Source organism: Zonotrichia albicollis, chromosome 4, assembly GCF_047830755.1.
Source record: "Zonotrichia albicollis isolate bZonAlb1 chromosome 4, bZonAlb1.hap1, whole genome shotgun sequence".
In the NCBI taxonomy this organism is placed as follows: domain Eukaryota; kingdom Metazoa; phylum Chordata; class Aves; order Passeriformes; family Passerellidae; genus Zonotrichia; species Zonotrichia albicollis.
The window spans coordinates 56,407,615-56,425,048 of record NC_133822.1 but is presented as its reverse complement, the minus strand read 5'-3'; the positions used below and the strand labels follow the sequence as shown (position 1 = coordinate 56,425,048).

General features: G+C 39.5%; 2 protein-coding genes across 4 annotated transcripts; one reads left to right on the top strand and one right to left on the bottom strand.

Moving 5' to 3' along the window:
- Window positions 1–1,100: 1,100 nt before the first annotated feature.
- DNAJB9 (DnaJ heat shock protein family (Hsp40) member B9) lies at window positions 1,101–9,451 on the bottom strand. 3 transcript variants are annotated; one of them, XM_005480499.3, is made up of 4 exons: window positions 9,309–9,430; window positions 5,965–6,032; window positions 5,406–5,633; window positions 1,101–3,636 (listed from the first exon to the last, which is right to left on the bottom strand). In XM_005480499.3, exons 3-4 carry the CDS (start codon window positions 5,620–5,622, stop codon window positions 3,206–3,208), a joined length of 648 nt encoding a protein of 215 aa, XP_005480556.1. In that variant the 5' UTR covers window positions 5,623–5,633; window positions 5,965–6,032; window positions 9,309–9,430; the 3' UTR covers window positions 1,101–3,205. The 3 variants fall into 3 exon arrangements, with proteins under 3 accessions (XP_005480556.1, XP_014128183.1, XP_005480557.1); XM_014272708.3 differs by having other exon boundaries at window positions 5,965–6,035; window positions 9,309–9,398; XM_005480500.4 differs by lacking the exon at window positions 5,965–6,032 and having other exon boundaries at window positions 9,309–9,451.
- A 40-nt stretch (window positions 9,452–9,491) lies between these two features.
- On the top strand, window positions 9,492–15,695 carry THAP5 (THAP domain containing 5). The gene is made up of 3 exons (XM_005480501.4): window positions 9,492–9,704; window positions 13,452–13,641; window positions 14,278–15,695. The coding sequence occupies exons 1-3, from the start codon at window positions 9,622–9,624 to the stop codon at window positions 15,211–15,213; spliced, it is 1,209 nt and encodes a 402-aa protein (XP_005480558.2). The 5' UTR covers window positions 9,492–9,621; the 3' UTR covers window positions 15,214–15,695.
- Window positions 15,696–17,434: the final 1,739 nt, after the last annotated feature.

Here is a 17,434-nt window from a genome sequence, read left to right as displayed (position 1 = left end):
CACCACATAAACCACCTCAATTTGGTTTCCCATCTATATCTTGAAGCAAAAGATAAAAAAAGAAAAGAAAAAAGACACATCACACCATTAATTTTCACGTGTTTAATGTAATGGCACTCTAATTAACTTTACAGTACTTTTATCTCCACTAGATATTGTGTTTCAAAAGTATAATGGGAGGAAAACAAACATAAAAAACCACTTGGATGACAGTTTTGAAAACTAAATCATTTGGAGTTACATATGCATAAATTGCTTTCAAAAAATTGATCAGGATTTTATTTTTCACCCTTGTCTAACAAAAACTGATTTTGTTGAGTATTTTCATAAGATTTGAAGAGAGATCAAAAATGGCACTTAAGAAACTCTGAAGTCAGGGATGTCATAAGGTTATACCAGGACTTCCGCTGGAGCCTGCCATGAAGCAAACACTATAAATAGGGAAAGAATGTGCAAGAGCTCCGAATAAGTGAGAAGCACAACATGTTTTGCAAGCTTGTGTTCTGAGGGCCATGAAAGTGAAGACTCTTGGCTGAGGAAAGCCTGCCCAAATTTCCCCAGCTAAGGCCTATTCCAAGTAAACCCATCAACCAGAGGGACAGCCATACACTGGTTTCTGCGGATTTGACCTTGGATCAACAACAAAAACAACCAGAAGGTGACTTGGAGAAGCCCATAGAAATAATAGAAAGCATTTGTGTTTTTCCCATGACAAGTAATTAAGAGAAATAATATGAAAGCAAGTTAAATTAGACTAGGCAGAAGTTTTTTTAAGGTCAATAAGCTATAAAAACAGCAACATTACTGGTTTTCTTATCAGTTTCATACTTACTTACACTTTAAAGAGATCAGGAAAACATGTACACTTTGTACTAAGTTTGGAGCATTCTTAAAAGAGGGGAAACTAGTCCAGAAGCAGCCAGGACCCTTATTTTCACCCTTAAGTTTAGCCTGAAAGATTGTGGACTTTTATAGTCACTTAAATGACTTGAGTTTTGGGGGTGAAATGTGTTTCGTACAATTGATAGTGTTCGTTTTAGCTTTCACTCCCTTTAATTCAGAGTTCAGGAAGGGACCTAAGTGAATTGCTCATTCTACTATTTCCTTTTTTTTTTTTTTTAATTAAGAAAATATTCACTCAACTAAGAAAGGCATTAATATTTTACCTGTGCATCCCACTTCTAGAGTTGCCTCCCACCAAAGGACATTCACAAATACTCTCATGTTTAATACTTAATCTTTGTGAGAGAAAGTAATTCATAACTTCAAGTTAACAATTTGTTCACTTGGATGCCCATATGATATAAACTGGGCAGATAGTTTGATTCATGCACAGGACTAATGGAGTATGTAAAGAAAATAAATGCAGAAATCTACAGAAAAGTACAACTTTTGCTTGACTCATATATTAATTGTACAGAAGAAACAAAAATCTCCACTTACACAGAAAAGGGTGAAAAAAACAAACACACTCAATCCAGCACTTTTCTTACTGTAAGAATATTGCACATTCCGATAATGTTGCACAAATTACTGGCTTTTAATAAAAGACCATATATGAGGTATTAGTCTATTAATAAATAAAGAAGAACACGGAAAAGGAAAAGCACTTAATATAGCGCAACAATCCATTCCAAGGATTAGGCAATGAAAACAAGTGATAATATGTACACTGGAGGGGAAGGCCAAAGTTCCTTAACAAATAGGCAGCTTTCAATATCTATCCAAGAAGCAAAGGGTTAAACCTCTTAATAAAGATTTTAAGAAGTCAAAGCCTATTTAGAACACTGCTAGTTAAAATGCTTATTTTGCTCATGCAATCAACCTGAAAGGTAAACTCTTACTTCCCAGTTCTAAATGGACAACCAATTTAACAAACTGAACCTGTATGACTAGTCAAACAGAAGACACTAGTTAAATTAAGCTACAACAGAACTCTTTGATTGACATCAGCTGAAGTATTTGGGGATTTTGTTGTGCAGCATTTTCTGGTGGTTTTTTCTTCCTTTTTAGTTTTAAGTAGTTCATACTGGTTGTGAGTTTCCATGGTGCTAAAATCAATACCCATTAGTGCTGCCCTTATTAGAAGTTTCCAGCCCCACAAGACATTGGACGAATACAAGGATTGTAATCTTCAGTTTTACTCTGCAGTTAGGCTAAGAATTTACCTCTCAAATCACAACACTGAAAAAATTCCTGCTGACAGGTAACAAATCTGCCAATCTAAACACTGTAGCTTTTACTAAGGCCCTTTCAGGAACACCGTGAATCTCTAGACAAGCTTACCCTATTGAAGTTCCTAAGATCTCAGAGGGATATTTTAGTTCCAGAAAGTGAGTTACAAAAAGTACATGGCACACACATGGTAATATAGTAAGAATAAAACAAGAGTGTTTTGGGTGTGCCCTTCCAAATCTTGCCAGAGAGATATTTGTGTTGTGGAAGGAGGGGAAAAAAAACCACAACAAAAACTTTGTGTGCACACAAACTTACATACATGAATATCCCTGTGTCCCCTAAATAAGTCAAGGGTTATTCAAATCCTAAGATCATTTCAGGCCAATTCAGAAATGAAACTAATTCCCACATCACTCACAGTCTTCACATATTCCCTTGCTATTTTCCAACTTCAAAAAGCAAGGTTTTTACTAATACTTTTGCAATGCTAGAGAGAGTAACAAAGACCCAGGGAAGTTATATTTCTGCTGCTATTTTGTGTAAAATTATGTAATTTGCACAGTAAATCTGTATCAGGTAAAAGCTGCAAGTGCAAAATTGAAAAGAAATTATTAAAAAAAAAGCAGCACATCAAAATTAAAGTATCTCCTCCGCTTCAATCCACACACAAGTAATTCAATCAGTCCTGAACTGGCTTACATGAAAAAAATTATATTACATTTCTGAAATGAAAAATATATATCTTGTGTTCAAATTCAGGGAAAGTGTTTACTAATCTGAAATATATATATAATTTTTTCTGTCACATGAGATTATTTCTCTCCCATTCTAAGTAGTTGTTGACACATTTACTTCCCAACAGCATGTTGTTTCTATTCTGAAGATTAATTTCATCTACAACTTCTTTATAGCAGTTTAAGTGTTTTTTAGAAAATACAGTTCAGAGAATTTCTTCCATGTTAGCACAAAACCAAGAAAGATTATGAAGATGTTGAGTAAAGAAGAAAAGTTTAGAAGAAAGGAAACATTATTGTCCAGAGCAGTCGGTGTATGTGGTAACCATGTTTCCTCGTCTCTGAGTGACAGTCCTGCAGTGCTTGCTGGATCCATGAAACCTGGCATCAGTTCGCACCGCATGTCTGTGTGCATTTTCAAAGTCACTGAAGGAAAACATTTTTTCCATATTTTCAAACACATCATCAAACAGTCCACCTCCAAAAGAAAACTCTTGGAAAGAACGTCTTTGCCGGTTATGAGCCTCCCGATGGCCTCGGAAGTGATTTTCAAAGTGCTTTTTTGACCGCGAGTTTTGACTAAACAGGTCAAAGTCTTTGAAGAGATCATCAAAGTTGAAATTAAATGACTGATGGAATGGACTTCCACTACTTCCTCTGCCTCCATGACGACCAAGCTGATCATATTCTCTTCGTTTATTCTCATCTGACAATGTTTCGTATGCTATTTATGTTTAAAAAAAAAGAAGTTACAGTTCATTTCCATTCAAAACACCAGAAAAAAAGAAAACCGTGCACAAACACAAAGAACAGCAGCTTTCTCTCCCACTCTTCCTGAACCGAAGAAATTTTAAACAAGACTTTCATTCAATGCTCAAGCCCGATCAAGAGCTCTACATTTATTTACCTTTCTCCAAACCAAAATAAACTGCATCAAAATAGTTACTTACAATAACAAACACAGCTATATTATGAGGATAGGTTACACATAATACAACAGAGTTTAACTACCAATGCATATTGGCATTTAGATTTGAAACAAAATAACAGTGAGAGGCAGTGATCAGAAAGCCTGAAGGAGGAAGGATGAGTCAGATGATGTTCTAAGGACCTGCTGCACTCCTATCACAGAAACACAGGGCAACATCTGCAAAGCTACTTGCCAGTCAGCAAGTTCCAGATACACCAGTTACAAGCAACAACATAAAAACTGAGGAAATAAAGAAAATTAATTTCACCATGTGTCAATTCTCCATTTTTCATAAGTTCACACAAGTTCAGCAATAAACCTAGATTTCATGACTGGATATACCCAAAATGAAATTAAAGAGTTCCCTCCAATCTTTGGTTTAGAACTACAGCTACTGGTATTCCAAGGCAGAAACTCTGATAGAAAATACACCCATTCTGATAAGAAAATATTTTAAAAACTCATTTTCTTACCTGTCAAAGACTTTCAATTATTCTATATAATTCAATATTTAGGAGTTCCTACTTCCTCCTGTAGTAGGTGCTAACAACTGCAGTGAGTATCTAACGGGGCTGTCACTCCCTTTCATTATATCAATAACCACTTTTCCTTCAAAACAACTCTTCTGCAGACAAGAAGGTAAAAGCCAGATATCCCATTTAGCTTAGTTAAGGGAACTACACAAATAGACAGATGTTATACCTGAGTCTACAGGGAACAGAAGTGGGTATACCTTATTTTTCAGCAAGTCTTTATGCTCTTGATTATCCCCTTGCACCATTTTATCAAACAATACTTTTAAGTGCTATATTTGTAGGATCACAGATATTTCAAGTTAGATGTGACCTCAGTCTCTATTCTAACCTCCTGCTCAAAGTAGGGTCAGTTATGAGATCAGACTAGGTCAGTCAGCACTTTACCCAATCATTCCTCAAAAGTGCCAAGGCTGGAGACTGCACAACCTCTCTAGGTAATGTGTCCTAACACTGGCCTGTAGAACAGAATCACAGAATTGTTAAGACTGGAAAAGAACTCCAACATCCTCAAATCCAACCATCATCCTCAAGGTGAAAAAGTTTCTCCCTATAACCACTTGAACCTCTTGCACCTGTTGTCTATCGTATTTCCACCATGACCCACTGAAGCGCCCTGCTGTGTGTTTTCTAATAATCTCCCCACAGTTACTGCAGGTTGCTGCTAGGCCCTCCTGAAGCCCTGGTAGTAATCCTGAGCCACATCTTATGAAACAGACCCTAGAGCTAAAGCTGTCCTACTACCAAGTATTTTTGTGAGAAGAATATGCTAAAAGCCATATAAGCAGAAATGCATAAACTGCGTAAAAGGCCTTTCTATGTGCAAGAACACAGAAACAACTCAGATTTTGATGCTTGATATCTGACAGCAGTTAAGTGGAATTCAGAAAAAAAAAATGCTTTATACCTCTTATCCAGTAAAAACAAAATGCACTTGGGTTATAGATAAAAGACACGTATCAAATTATGACCATAGATAGTATATATTACCTTCAGCAATTTCTCTAAATTTCGCTTCTGCTCCAGGACTCTTATTTTTGTCAGGGTGGTATTTCATAGCCAGCTTGTGAAATGCCTTCTTAATCTGGCGGTCAGATGCGTTTTTTGGAACTCCTAAGATATCATAATAGCTCTCTGTAGCCAGAATTAATTCCGTTATCATTAAAATGCAGAGAGCAAATGTGAAGACAGATTGTGTAGTGGCCATTTCTCCAGTTCCTAAAAAGAAAAGGAAATATACTTGAAGAACAAGTTGTTTTACATTCCACAACAAGTTAGTTACAGCTGTAGGCTGGCAGAGGAAGACCAGCGTGTTACAGGAGTCAGTGCCAGACTTGTAAGCACACTGCTTTACACCTGTCAAACTCCATTACACAATTTTCACATTCACAAAACACGTAAGGAAAATACTGCAAAGCAACATTTCATGTACAGAACAACCACTTTAGCGTTTGTCTTTGTTTTACATTTCACTGATCGTTGTCATACAAAGTTGCAAAAGTAAATACACAGCACATTTCATTGCATCTAACATTTCACACTGCCATACCTGAACTAGCTGTACATTAATCTTGAGTTCTAGGACCCCAAACAGAGTAGCTCCGACCAGTAGTGACCCTGCTGGAAGAGCAAGTGACTGATTAGCTGGTGCAACAACAGGACCATGAAAATACAACTGGCCTGGAGATGACTGTGAGGTGCAGGAACACAAGACTATCAGACACTCGTGCTCAGCTTCAGTTTGTTTAACCCACCTAAGGTGAACATGATAAAGAGCAACTCATTCACTTCCAGAGTTCAGCCAAGTAAAGCACACTTTCCTCTATTTAACAACAGGCTGGCTTAGCTCATCTGCATATCAGACTGCTTTATAAAGGAAAACACCTACCATATCTTTGATACCAAAGAATTCATCTGATAAACAGCACTGCATAGAAAGGTTTGCATATGAAACCCTCAGTGTAAGAACTGAAAGCAAAAAAATGTCTTTTATACAAGACAAGTATCTTCAACAATAATTAAAAGCTGTAATTCTTCTTCAACAACTCATCTGTCAAAAAAATATATTTTGAAACAAATACATGAGAACTTAGGGGAAAACTGTGGCATATGTAATGACTTAAAGAAAGTTCCACATAGCCACATGATGTCTCATGATTTCCATGAAGGACAGAGTGAGCTGTTCCTACTAGAAGATGAGGACAGACAATATGCCTGTGCATATTACATTTAAAACACAGAGTGCAGAAGGGCAAACACAGAGTGCATTCAAAGACAGAATGCTGGCTGAGACCTGACCAGAAGGATGTACAACAAGACCCTGAACATTCCAGATGTACCATGTCTCCCCCACCAGATTACACTGATTTAAATGTACTGTAAGAACAACTCAGAGACGATTGGTGTTACTTTCCTGAAAGCTGAATAAACAAACTTACAGTCTGAGCACCATTAAAGTCAGAACACTTTTGCTAGCCAGCATGGGACCCAAAATTTGTCAGGCAGAATTCAAAACCTTTGAATACCTAATACATATGAAAATGAAACATTTATGTGAAAGTCAACTCCCTCTAAACAAAATAAAAAAGTAAGAACCAAAAATGGAAAAAAGAATACCATTTCCAACAGGCAAGTCAGGGGGCTAAAATGAATGCTGTGAGACAAGAGCAAAACGCCTGCAAGATTAATCTACCCATGCCCTCTTAAGCATTTATTTGGCCAGCAGCCTGAATGATATCAAGTGTTAAGGGGCAGCAGTTGAAACAAATTGTATTTTGATCAGTGCACTTAGATACCAAATGGATAGTTTGTTCCAGTATTCTCCATGCACAATATCAGACATATTTTTAGTACCAAGTTTTCCCACATACCTTCTCTCACCACTTCACTAACCTGAAATTTTATGACTTGGGCACTAAGAACCACACACATGTACATCCTTCCATGCTTTAAGGGCTTTCTTCCTGTTTGTGCTTTAGAGATGCAGACTTATGTGTTCATCTCACACACGTGATTGTTTTAATTTACTTCATTAGCCCACACCTGCATCATGTTTGCATAATCACTGCTGCACTCTCCTACGGTCCACCATCCTGCTTCTGCTACTGAACAATCAAAAGAGATAAAAGGAACAGCTCATGTCCTCCTTAAGAAAGAGCATACCCCTCTTTCATAACTCATGAGAGCTGGAGATCATCAAGTTAGTCCTCCAGGTTTTCTGCTCTGGCTCACCATCTCGACTTGTATTAATTCTGATAACAAAACACACCTGAATTTTTCTTTTCTTACAGTTCTTTACATTAGGAGTTCTGTAATGAAGTTCTTTGCTATATTTGACTTCTACAGCATAGTGAAAAACGGGACTTAAGTTACACAATTTTTTAAACTAGCAAACACAGATTTAATGCTGCCCTTGAACAAATCAATCAAACTCAAATTTAAGAATAAGATGTAAATAAAAACCAAATACAAATAAAACTCCAGTATAAGGAGCATTTTAAACTTCACAGGGTTATCAGAGAGGGCAAGTCTTATATTTAGATACTGTCAATTATTCAATTTACTTTTCAGAAAACACCTATTTTATCTGCTGTTAGTATCTTAGCGTTGCTACTGCCAACGACTTCAGCCTTGCCGTTCCAAACTATTTTTACAATCTCTTTCAAAATAAAGTCTCTTGAATACTTTTTTTGCTTACATCTCTTCATCCTGTGTTTCTCAATCAAAAAGGGACATGTAAGTTGCACTTTCTAAGTCATACACTGCAGCTACTTAAAGCACATTCCAGAATTCAATAAATTCTGTACACATTAAGCTCAGGCAATAATGAACCCTTCTAATAATTATCTACGTACTTGATTTAAGTAAATATATCAATGAAGTAAGAGATCTTATGCCATATAATAATTATTTAATTCTGTGGGGTGAGCAGCTACAGATCTCAACTACTATTCACTTTTGCATAAAAAGTGCACTGTCTAATGTTTATCCAAAGTACTGCAGAGGTAATAACAATGGGTTCTTCATTAGTTTATCAACATTTATCAACACCTGCACAATTACGCGACGTTTGAGGATGATGTACCTAGAATAAAACCTGTCAGATTCAGAAAAGAAGCTACTTCATCTTGCAACGCAAATATCCTATTCCATCCTTCTTTGAAAGTAGTTAACCAAAATCTTAGATAAATGCTTATATTCAAAGTCTCACGTACTCAGAAAACACGGAGCATCACTAGAGTTCTGCTACTGCTTTCGTTACAGAATTGCGATACATTAACCTGTGGAATGCTCACGTTCTGCAATTATTTCTGCAGGCAATTTTCTAATAGTAATAAAGTTACCGAGGTCTTCCCTCGGCTCTCCTACCACGACTAATGTGATGAGTAAGCAAGTCTTCCAGTTCTCAAGCAGCTACGGGCAAGTCTGTAAAACGGAGGGGCTCGTACTTGTCTTGGTCTCTCCTATACTGACTCGAAAGCAAACAGAGAAGAAGGTTCCTGAATCTTGCCCTGGAGCACAGGGAAACGAAGGCATCGACCTGACACCACCCTGCCTATGCAGACCCCAGAAGCCCTCGGTGGAGCCGGACCGCACCATCGGGTGGGGCCAGGCCAGAGCTGGGCAGCCGCTAACAGCCACATTCAGCGACGCTGTCCCACTCCAGTGCAGCCAGGCTGGGAAACACCAGGGCAGCGCGGCCCGGGGAGGCCTAAATTCCAAACGAAAGCTCCGCACGGCGCCTCAGCGGCCCCGCTCTGCGCTCCCCCGCTGCCCCCAAGCTTCCCAGCGCCCCCCTCCCGACCCGTCCGCGTTCGCCTTCACTCCACCCACTTCAGCAACCTTCCACGTTCTCGGAGCCCTCACCCAGCGGCCCTTCCCCGCCGTGCTCACCTCAGCGCCAGCTCCGCGTCCCCGCCGCCCCTCAGCGCCACCGCCGTCGTTCCCGCCCGCCCGCGCCCGGCGCTCGCGCAGTCCGGCCCCCCGCCGTTCCTACACGAAGCGCTGCGCCATTGGTCGCTGGGGCGCACGTGACGCGGTGCACGCGGCAGGTCGCAACCTCGGCGCCGCCGCCACCCGCCGCTGGGGGCGCTGTGGGGAGGCGGCACCGCCCCCGGCCGGCCCAGCTCGGCCCGGCCCGGCCCGGCCCGGCCCGGCCCAACTCAGTTCGGCTCGGCTCGGCCCGGCCCGGCCCGGGGTGGCCGCCATGCCGCGGTACTGCGCCGCCACCCGCTGCAAGAACCGCGGCGGCCAGAGCGCCAAGGACAAGCGCAAGCTCAGCTTCTACCCGTGAGTGGGCGCGGAGCGGGGCAGGGCCTGGGCGAGCGCTGGCCGTGGCGGCGGTAGGGAGCCCCACCGCGGAAGTCAATGGCCGACAGACTCATTGCCACAGGTGGACCACGCTGGTGGTCGCCTTGGAACCCCGCCTGCTCCCGGGGGGCTGGAGGGAAACGACGCTGACCCCTGGGGGAAGGGAAGGTGTAGGAATAAAGAGCGGACCGCTGAGGTGCAATTGCACACACCGTCCCTCGCACAGGACAGACGGACAGACGGAACTTGGGGGAGGGGGCGATGACACGGCAGCGTCTGAGGACTCTGGAATAGGTGCAGAGGGTCCGTGAAGTGAAGAGCAAGGAGATTCGACTAAAAAATAGAATTTGCACTTCTGACTCTCTTTCGCTGCTGCCTCTGTGGAAGCGATGTTCCAGCAGGGCAGTCACTAGGGGAGGCTTGATGGTGAAATGCTTTGTGTATCACGGTTTAAATGCCAGGAGAAGGGCCCGGAAGAGTGAGCTAGTAAACATAAAATTATTCCTTAACATCAAACTTGCCTCTAGAATTACTACCTTACCTGTGCTGTGAACAGAGGCGTTGCTGGTTGTTTGGAAGCAGCTGAGTTAGCTGGAATTTAGCTGCTTCGGTTGCCAAAACCAGTTTATGGTGGCTCATTGTGCTGTGCAGACTCTGCATGGAGCAGTCGCCATCCCAGGCCTGCAGTAACCTCTGTCCTGTTGTGGTTACGTGGCTGTCGCTTCCCAGGATGGTGAGTTATAAACAGTATTTGACAATCCTGAGAGAAGCACAGTGCAGGTAACTACATATTAATGTATTTGTGTAGAATAAAAGTATGGATCTGTTTGTCGCTTAACCGAACTTAAGCAAAATTTGAAAAATAAATTTCACAATTAGCCTCAAAATCTGTTTTGGTAAAATTTATACCCCAAACTAGGTTTCCTTTCAGTGTCTGATTAGTCATAGTTATTCCAATATCAGGAAGGCTGTGTGGGAAGACCTACAGGAAGACTACTTTGAAAGAAATTTTATTTTAGATTGAAGGAAAGTTTATTTCCCTGGCACATTTCTAACATGGAATGCATCATAAAACAATAAGGAAAATAATTTATTTTCCCTTATGCTTTAGAGAGCATGCATGTCATGTCGATAATCAAAACAAGTTTGAGCACTGAGACATGTACACATACATATTCAAATGTATGGCATCAGTATGGAGATGGTTGCCAAAACTTAGCTGGTTTATCTAGCCTTTGAGTTGTGCTCCATTCTGAGTTTCATAATCCTGTAGAAGGGGTGCTGAGATTTGATTTATAGATTGCTCTTGCCTTATACTAGTGACTGCTGCTGACATGAATTGCAAGTTTTATTCCCTTGCCTCTTACCGCCACTGAAGTCCTCTGCTGCTCTGTGGCTAGGGTCTGAGCCCCTTCCAAACCCTTTGTCACCTAATCTCAACTGGCCTGACTGCTCTTCTTTGTTTTATTTCTTCACATCTTTGACTTGTGTAGTGATGGCAGCTGCTAAATGAATTCTGTCCACTTCCTCTTTCCAGTTCCCCTTTTTTTATGTCTTTTTTATGCTAGAGAACAGATTCTGTTGATTAGTGAGGAGTTGAAGCATGAGCAGATTTTAGCGAAGTTGCCTTTAAGCTAAAATAACTTTCACTATCAGACCCTTCTCTTGCTACAGATTATTTTATTTTCCATCTGAAGCTGGTTGAGTCTGGGTAGAGCAGTGGGTCCTGTGTTGTGAGGGTAACTGCAGTGGGAGCAAGTGCTCTCAAGGCCTGCTTGGAGAGGGTGTGAGTCATGACATGACCTCCAATGAAAGGAAGCCATCATCTTCCTGGGAGGCTTTTCTGGGCCTCTGTAGTGACAGCCAGGCTAAGCTGTGTTACCGAGGAGCATGCTCTGTCATACCTGCAGTGCTGGCACTGGGTGTACATGATCTAAGCAGACAGGATTTGAAAAGCCTGAACCTCTAACTTGTTCTTCAGAGGTTACTGTGTTCTTATTCCTTGCATTATTCCTTGCATTCCTGCAGATACGCAGAGCTGGGTGCATCAAATGCCTGCTCTGTTTCCTTGGTAATTTGAAGACTTACAGGGCAAGAAATTCAAAAGATTGGGGAAGGGGTAAAGACATGCACCTTTGTGCTGTGAATTTCAGCACTCTTTCTCTCAAAATCACCTGAGTTTGCAGTTTTGGAACACAGGGCCTGTGTAAGAGTCTGCTGCTATGTGTGGCTTTTGGAGGAAACCTGCAGCTTCTGGGATTTGAGAGTGGGATTACAGAAGAAAAAAATTTTACTTTGTAATTATTGTTGCTCACAATGCTCAGGAATATTGATTTCTAAACAGTAGTCACTTCACAGTGCTCAGAATTCAATTTATAGTTTGAATGACACTTATGTATCATATGTGGTTATATGCTAAAGTAAAATTGATATACACCAGAGAAACATTTCAAGTACATTTCAAATACCCTGATACCTGACTGAGAAGAGGTGAGAGACAAGAGTGGTCTGAATGTTCATGTTCCTGTTACCATCACTTCTTGACTGTGCATGCATCATAATAAGCTTTTAATTTCCCTTTCATTTGTGTATTGCCTGTCATTAAGTAAATTACATGTTGTCACACATGTCATACACTTTAATTTAGTTCTCTTTCTGATGTCTGACCATTTGCATGTATTTTTAAAGTCAATTTTTTTTTTTAATGAGGGTGTATACTCATAATTTGCCTTTTCAGGTAGGTTAGATGATTGAAAAGTTAATTCTAAACTATAAAATATGATGTGGGCTCCTAACATTATGAGAAAGTTTAATTGCTGAAACACAAAATATAGAAATGCTTTGCATTTGCATGCATTTACTTTTTGAACAAAATTTCAAACCTGTATTGGAAATATTTACGTTGCCAGATTATCTGATAATCCAGAGAGGAGCATGTATTAGGAGGTACTCTGTTAAACAGAAATTACTAGTTGTGTCTAGAAAGACAAATAAGCCTGAGAAATACTATTAATAAAATGAGGACCAGTCTTAACTTTGTTTAAATTATGTCTCAGTATTTCACCTCCCTTCAGCAGAACTGCTTTCTGAGCAAGTGTTGCAGGATCAAGCCTTTCAAAACATCTTGTCCATGGATTCTGAAACCCTTAGCTACTAGAAATCAGAAATTCTGCTTCTGAATTCCAGAGCAAATACCCAACTAGAAATAATGTATATAATGATTGGATTAACATGTACATGACATCCAGATAAGCATTTAATACTTAAAATTTTTGAAAAAAAATTTATTGTAATCTTTTCTAAAGGAAGGCTACCTTCTAATATTCTTATTTAAAACAAAGACAACAATAACAGGGGGTTTTGTATATTTTCTTGTTTGTCTTTTTGGCTGCTTTAAAAAGATTCTTTTTGATGATGGAGAGAGATGGGAAGACTGACTTGGTGATCAGAATCCCATTTTATTGTGGGGTAAGATTAGGTAAGAATCACATGCACAAACTTATGCATATAGCAACATCTCTTGCTTGCAGAGTTTAATAGGATTTTCTTTTTCCGGTAAACCTGTCTGATTAAATCTTCTTTCTAGATCTAATTTCTTTCTAGATCTAATTTCTTCTATCTAGATCTAATTTTCAAAGTTCCATTTGCTTTAGCAAGGTATTTTGTCTATCAATTCTCTTATGTTAATAAGGTCCAAAGTACTCTCTGTCTCGTGCTCCCCAACAGATTCCCACTTCATGACAAAGAGAGACTGGAGAAGTGGTTGCGGAACATGAAGCGGGATTCCTGGACTCCAAGCAAGCACCAGCTCCTCTGCAGTGACCATTTCACCCCCGATTCCCTGGACGTGCGGTGGGGAATACGCTACTTGAAAAGCACCGCTGTGCCAACCATTTTCTCTTCCCCAGATGATGAGGTCATCTATTTCTGTCGTTTTTTTTTGTTTTGTAGTATGAAGCTAACCAACTGTTGATGTTATGCACATTGTCTAATCTGTCAGATAATTATATTTTATTTAAAAAAATAGAATTCCTGTCCATCAGTACAGTTTGTCAACACAAAGCATGTGTATGTGATTCCATAATGTAAAGGAAGAACAACTTCCCCTAGTTTGATTGGAGGTTCAATATCTTTTTTTAACTGGAGATTGCAGAAGCATTTACTATGGAAAATGTTAAATTTCTTATGAGAATAATTACTGTATCTCATATCCAAATTCCCTAGTTTGAAAAAATCCCACAATAAATCAAATAAAAAACTCCACAGTAAAAAAAAAAAAAAAAAAAAAAACAACCAAAACTAGAAACCCAAACACTACCATTGCTTTTACAGCTTTAAAATAGTATTTTTAAATGTAGAGCCTGAAGCAAAGTTGTGAAAGATGCTTACATGAATTCTTGGGCCTCTGATGTAATTTTTAAGCAGTGCTCATCTAAGTTAGTCCTTTTGCAATATTGTGCTATGAAATGAGATCTGCATATTTTTTTAATACTCCGTGATTTTTTTTTATAAGGTGATGATTTTCTTGTTTGGTTTTTTTTGTCTCCTCTAGGAAAAAGATTCTTCTCAGAACAGTTCACAGCAGGTACAGAAGAAAGACCAGGAAGAAACAAATGTTGTGTCAGAGAAAGAGTCTGTACCACTTGAACCTTGTACACCAAAGAAAAATTCTGTAATTGCACAAAATGTAGAGGAAAAAGCAGAAGTGGTTTGCTCAACTGCACTGAGTGAACCTTTACAAATTCAAAACTTGAAGCTTCCACATGAAGGTGGCTTTCAGGCAGACCATGTCATCCTTGACAGTTCATCTAGGCAGTACCTACATCAGCCTAATCCTATTCTAATGACAGCAGCAGTCCAGAGCGTGGAGGCTACTGGTGTTCATACTTCTATAGAGGATTCAGGGGGTTGTACAGCTACAGTCCTGCAATTTACAGACTCTGACTGCTTGAATTCATCTCTGAAACTGGACAGTGCTTTAGGGTTGGTTACTGAATATGCAGTTGAGAATTCTGTCCCTCACGTGGTCTGTTCTGAAGTGCAGACAAGTGAAGATGCAGTTTTACTGAGTACAGTCACACAAACTATTGAACAGTTCAGTGGAACTGAAGAGTCTGTCATTGCTATTATTATGCCAGCTGAGAGTCCTGAAGAGCCTGAAAGAGTAAATACTTCTTGTCTGCCTGTTAAGGAAGAGTTTCTTGACACAGAGGAGACAGAAGTGATTGGATATGATGGAAATGAAATACTGCAGACTGAGCATTCATACTGCAGACAAGACATAGACAGAGATCACCTTTGGCAAAAAATTTCAAAACTCCACTCTAAGATAACTTTACTTGAAATGCAAGAGGTAAAAACTTTGGGGAGACTCAGGTCCTTGGAAGCTCTTATTAGACAATTGAAGCAAGAAAACCTGCTTTCTGAAGAAAAGCTGAAGTTGGTAGAAAACTACTTTACAACACTTGAAGTGACTGTGATACAGTAAAGGCTTTCAGTTGATGGTTCCCAAATATCTTTTTAACCTCTTTGACCGTACTTTTGGACAAATTAACTTTTTTTCCAGTTGTGGTGTTTTAAACATCTAATGAAAATCATGTGAATAGCATTCTTTAAAATGTTACATCAAACAAAGCTAAGTGGTAGAATGTTGTCCGTACAACATGACTGGCAAGTAAAATTAAAAAAAACAACCCAAATTGGGCGAAGTTTCCTTAAATGTGTGAATCAAGTCAGTAAAAGATAATTTAACCCTTTCTTAGCTGCAGGCTTCTCTGAAACATGCAATGCCTGCATTGGGGACAGCAGTAGGATGGACAGAATAAGCATACAGGATGAACAATTATGTATGTACATTGTCATATGCATTGTCCAGTGAGGTCAAAATTGCTCTTTAGTTTCTGTTCCTATAACAATTCTTCTGATAGTTTTTTGTATGCTTTGATTTTATTAAAATTGTTTCTGCAAAAAGGGTGTTTTCTTTCATTTGTTTCTAGAAACAAATTCTTATGAGAAAAAATTCTCATAAGAATACAGTTCCACTGGACAGGCCCATCTCTTTTTTAATTTTTTTTTTTTTTTGTTATGATTCAGCTCAAATGGAAAGCAATCTTAATCACAGATGTATTTGCTAGTTAGTAAAAGGGAAAGCTCTGTTTAGTGAGTGCTGTCTGCACTGATCCTGTTCCAGCCTACAGCTTGGAAATGCATATACCCTTAACAATACACTGGAGGAAACAATGTTTTGCAGAGCAGGTTGCTAGTGAAAGTAGCAGAATTTTACTTTGCAAGAAACAGAATTACAAAACTAGAAATTTACTCCCTTTTCCTGATTTTATTAACTCTTTCTGGGGCATGGGTTGTCACTATAGTAGACAGATACCATAATTCATTTCAAGGAAAATAATTTGCTTAAATACCTTCTGCTTATTGTCAGTGTGCCTTGCTGTATGTTCTAGTACAGTGAAAAAGTCCTAGATTGTCTGGTTACTGACTTGGCATCGTAGCTGTGCTGGGTGATCCTTGTTACACCCCTTCCAGCTGTACTCTTGTAGTGTATTATATTCTACAACCATTAGACTGCTTGAGAATAGTTTTCGTTATTCAAAATGGTGTCATCCCCACCACCTTAAGTTCAGTCTAGGATTGAAGCAAATGGTTCCTTTTCAATATTATTTATATTGTCTTTTACACACTTTATAAACTGTTCATAAGGAATTGAGAATCAGTTCACACTAGCTACAAAGCTGGACTCCAACTACATAATAAGTTCCAATTTCAAAATTTTTGAGACTTGGAATTTCTTGAAGTGCAGAAGTTGGGCTGCTAAAGCACAGTGCTGTAGGAGGTTAGTCTGCATTAGTAACCCCTGGATTAGGCTTGCTTTGTCCTGCAACTCCTTAACTTCTTTCAGCTTGAAGCACAGGCTGTTCTTGGTAAAATTGCTAAAGGACAAAGGTCCCTTACAATATGGTGAGTTATTTACCATGTCTCTGACTCACTCATTTTGCCCTCCCTGGAACAAGAGAACATTCCTGTTCTGCCTTGTGTGCTATGAAATCACAAGGGGTGTCCTGTGTACTGTGGAAACATTGCTGCTATTTCTGATCCCGTCTCGGGAACATTGTCCAGGTGGCCTCTCTGAACTGCACATTTTGTAATGTTTTACAAAGTAAGAGATCTTTCTAAGCGATTTACAAAACACTATATGAAACTCTTAAATTATTTGGCAATTTTAGAAGTCTCGTGAATGTACTACAAATCCTTTGCTAATGCTGTATATTTTAAGACTGACAACCCATTTCAAAAGTTTACTGTAGTCATTAAATGGCAGGGAGAACTCAGACATGGCAAAAGAGTTGCAATACCATGAGCTCTTGTCTCAGCAAAGCGCTATTCCCACCAAAATTTGTGGGGTTTAACATGGGATTTTTATTGCTGATATATTTCTGCTTTTACTAGTGGCTTACAATATTAAAATTGAGAATACTGTTCATGGCATAGATTTCTTTAAACATGGGGGGAAATCAAAAATGCCCAATTTCCCTTTCTTTTATGGAGTTTCTTGAGTTGACTTTGGCTGGATGCCAAGTGCCCACTAAGCTATTCTCTCTCTCTCAGCTGGACAGAGGAGAGAAAACAAGATGGAAAACAACTCATAGGTTGAGATAAGGCAGTTTACTAAAGCAAAAGCAAAAGTTGACAGACAC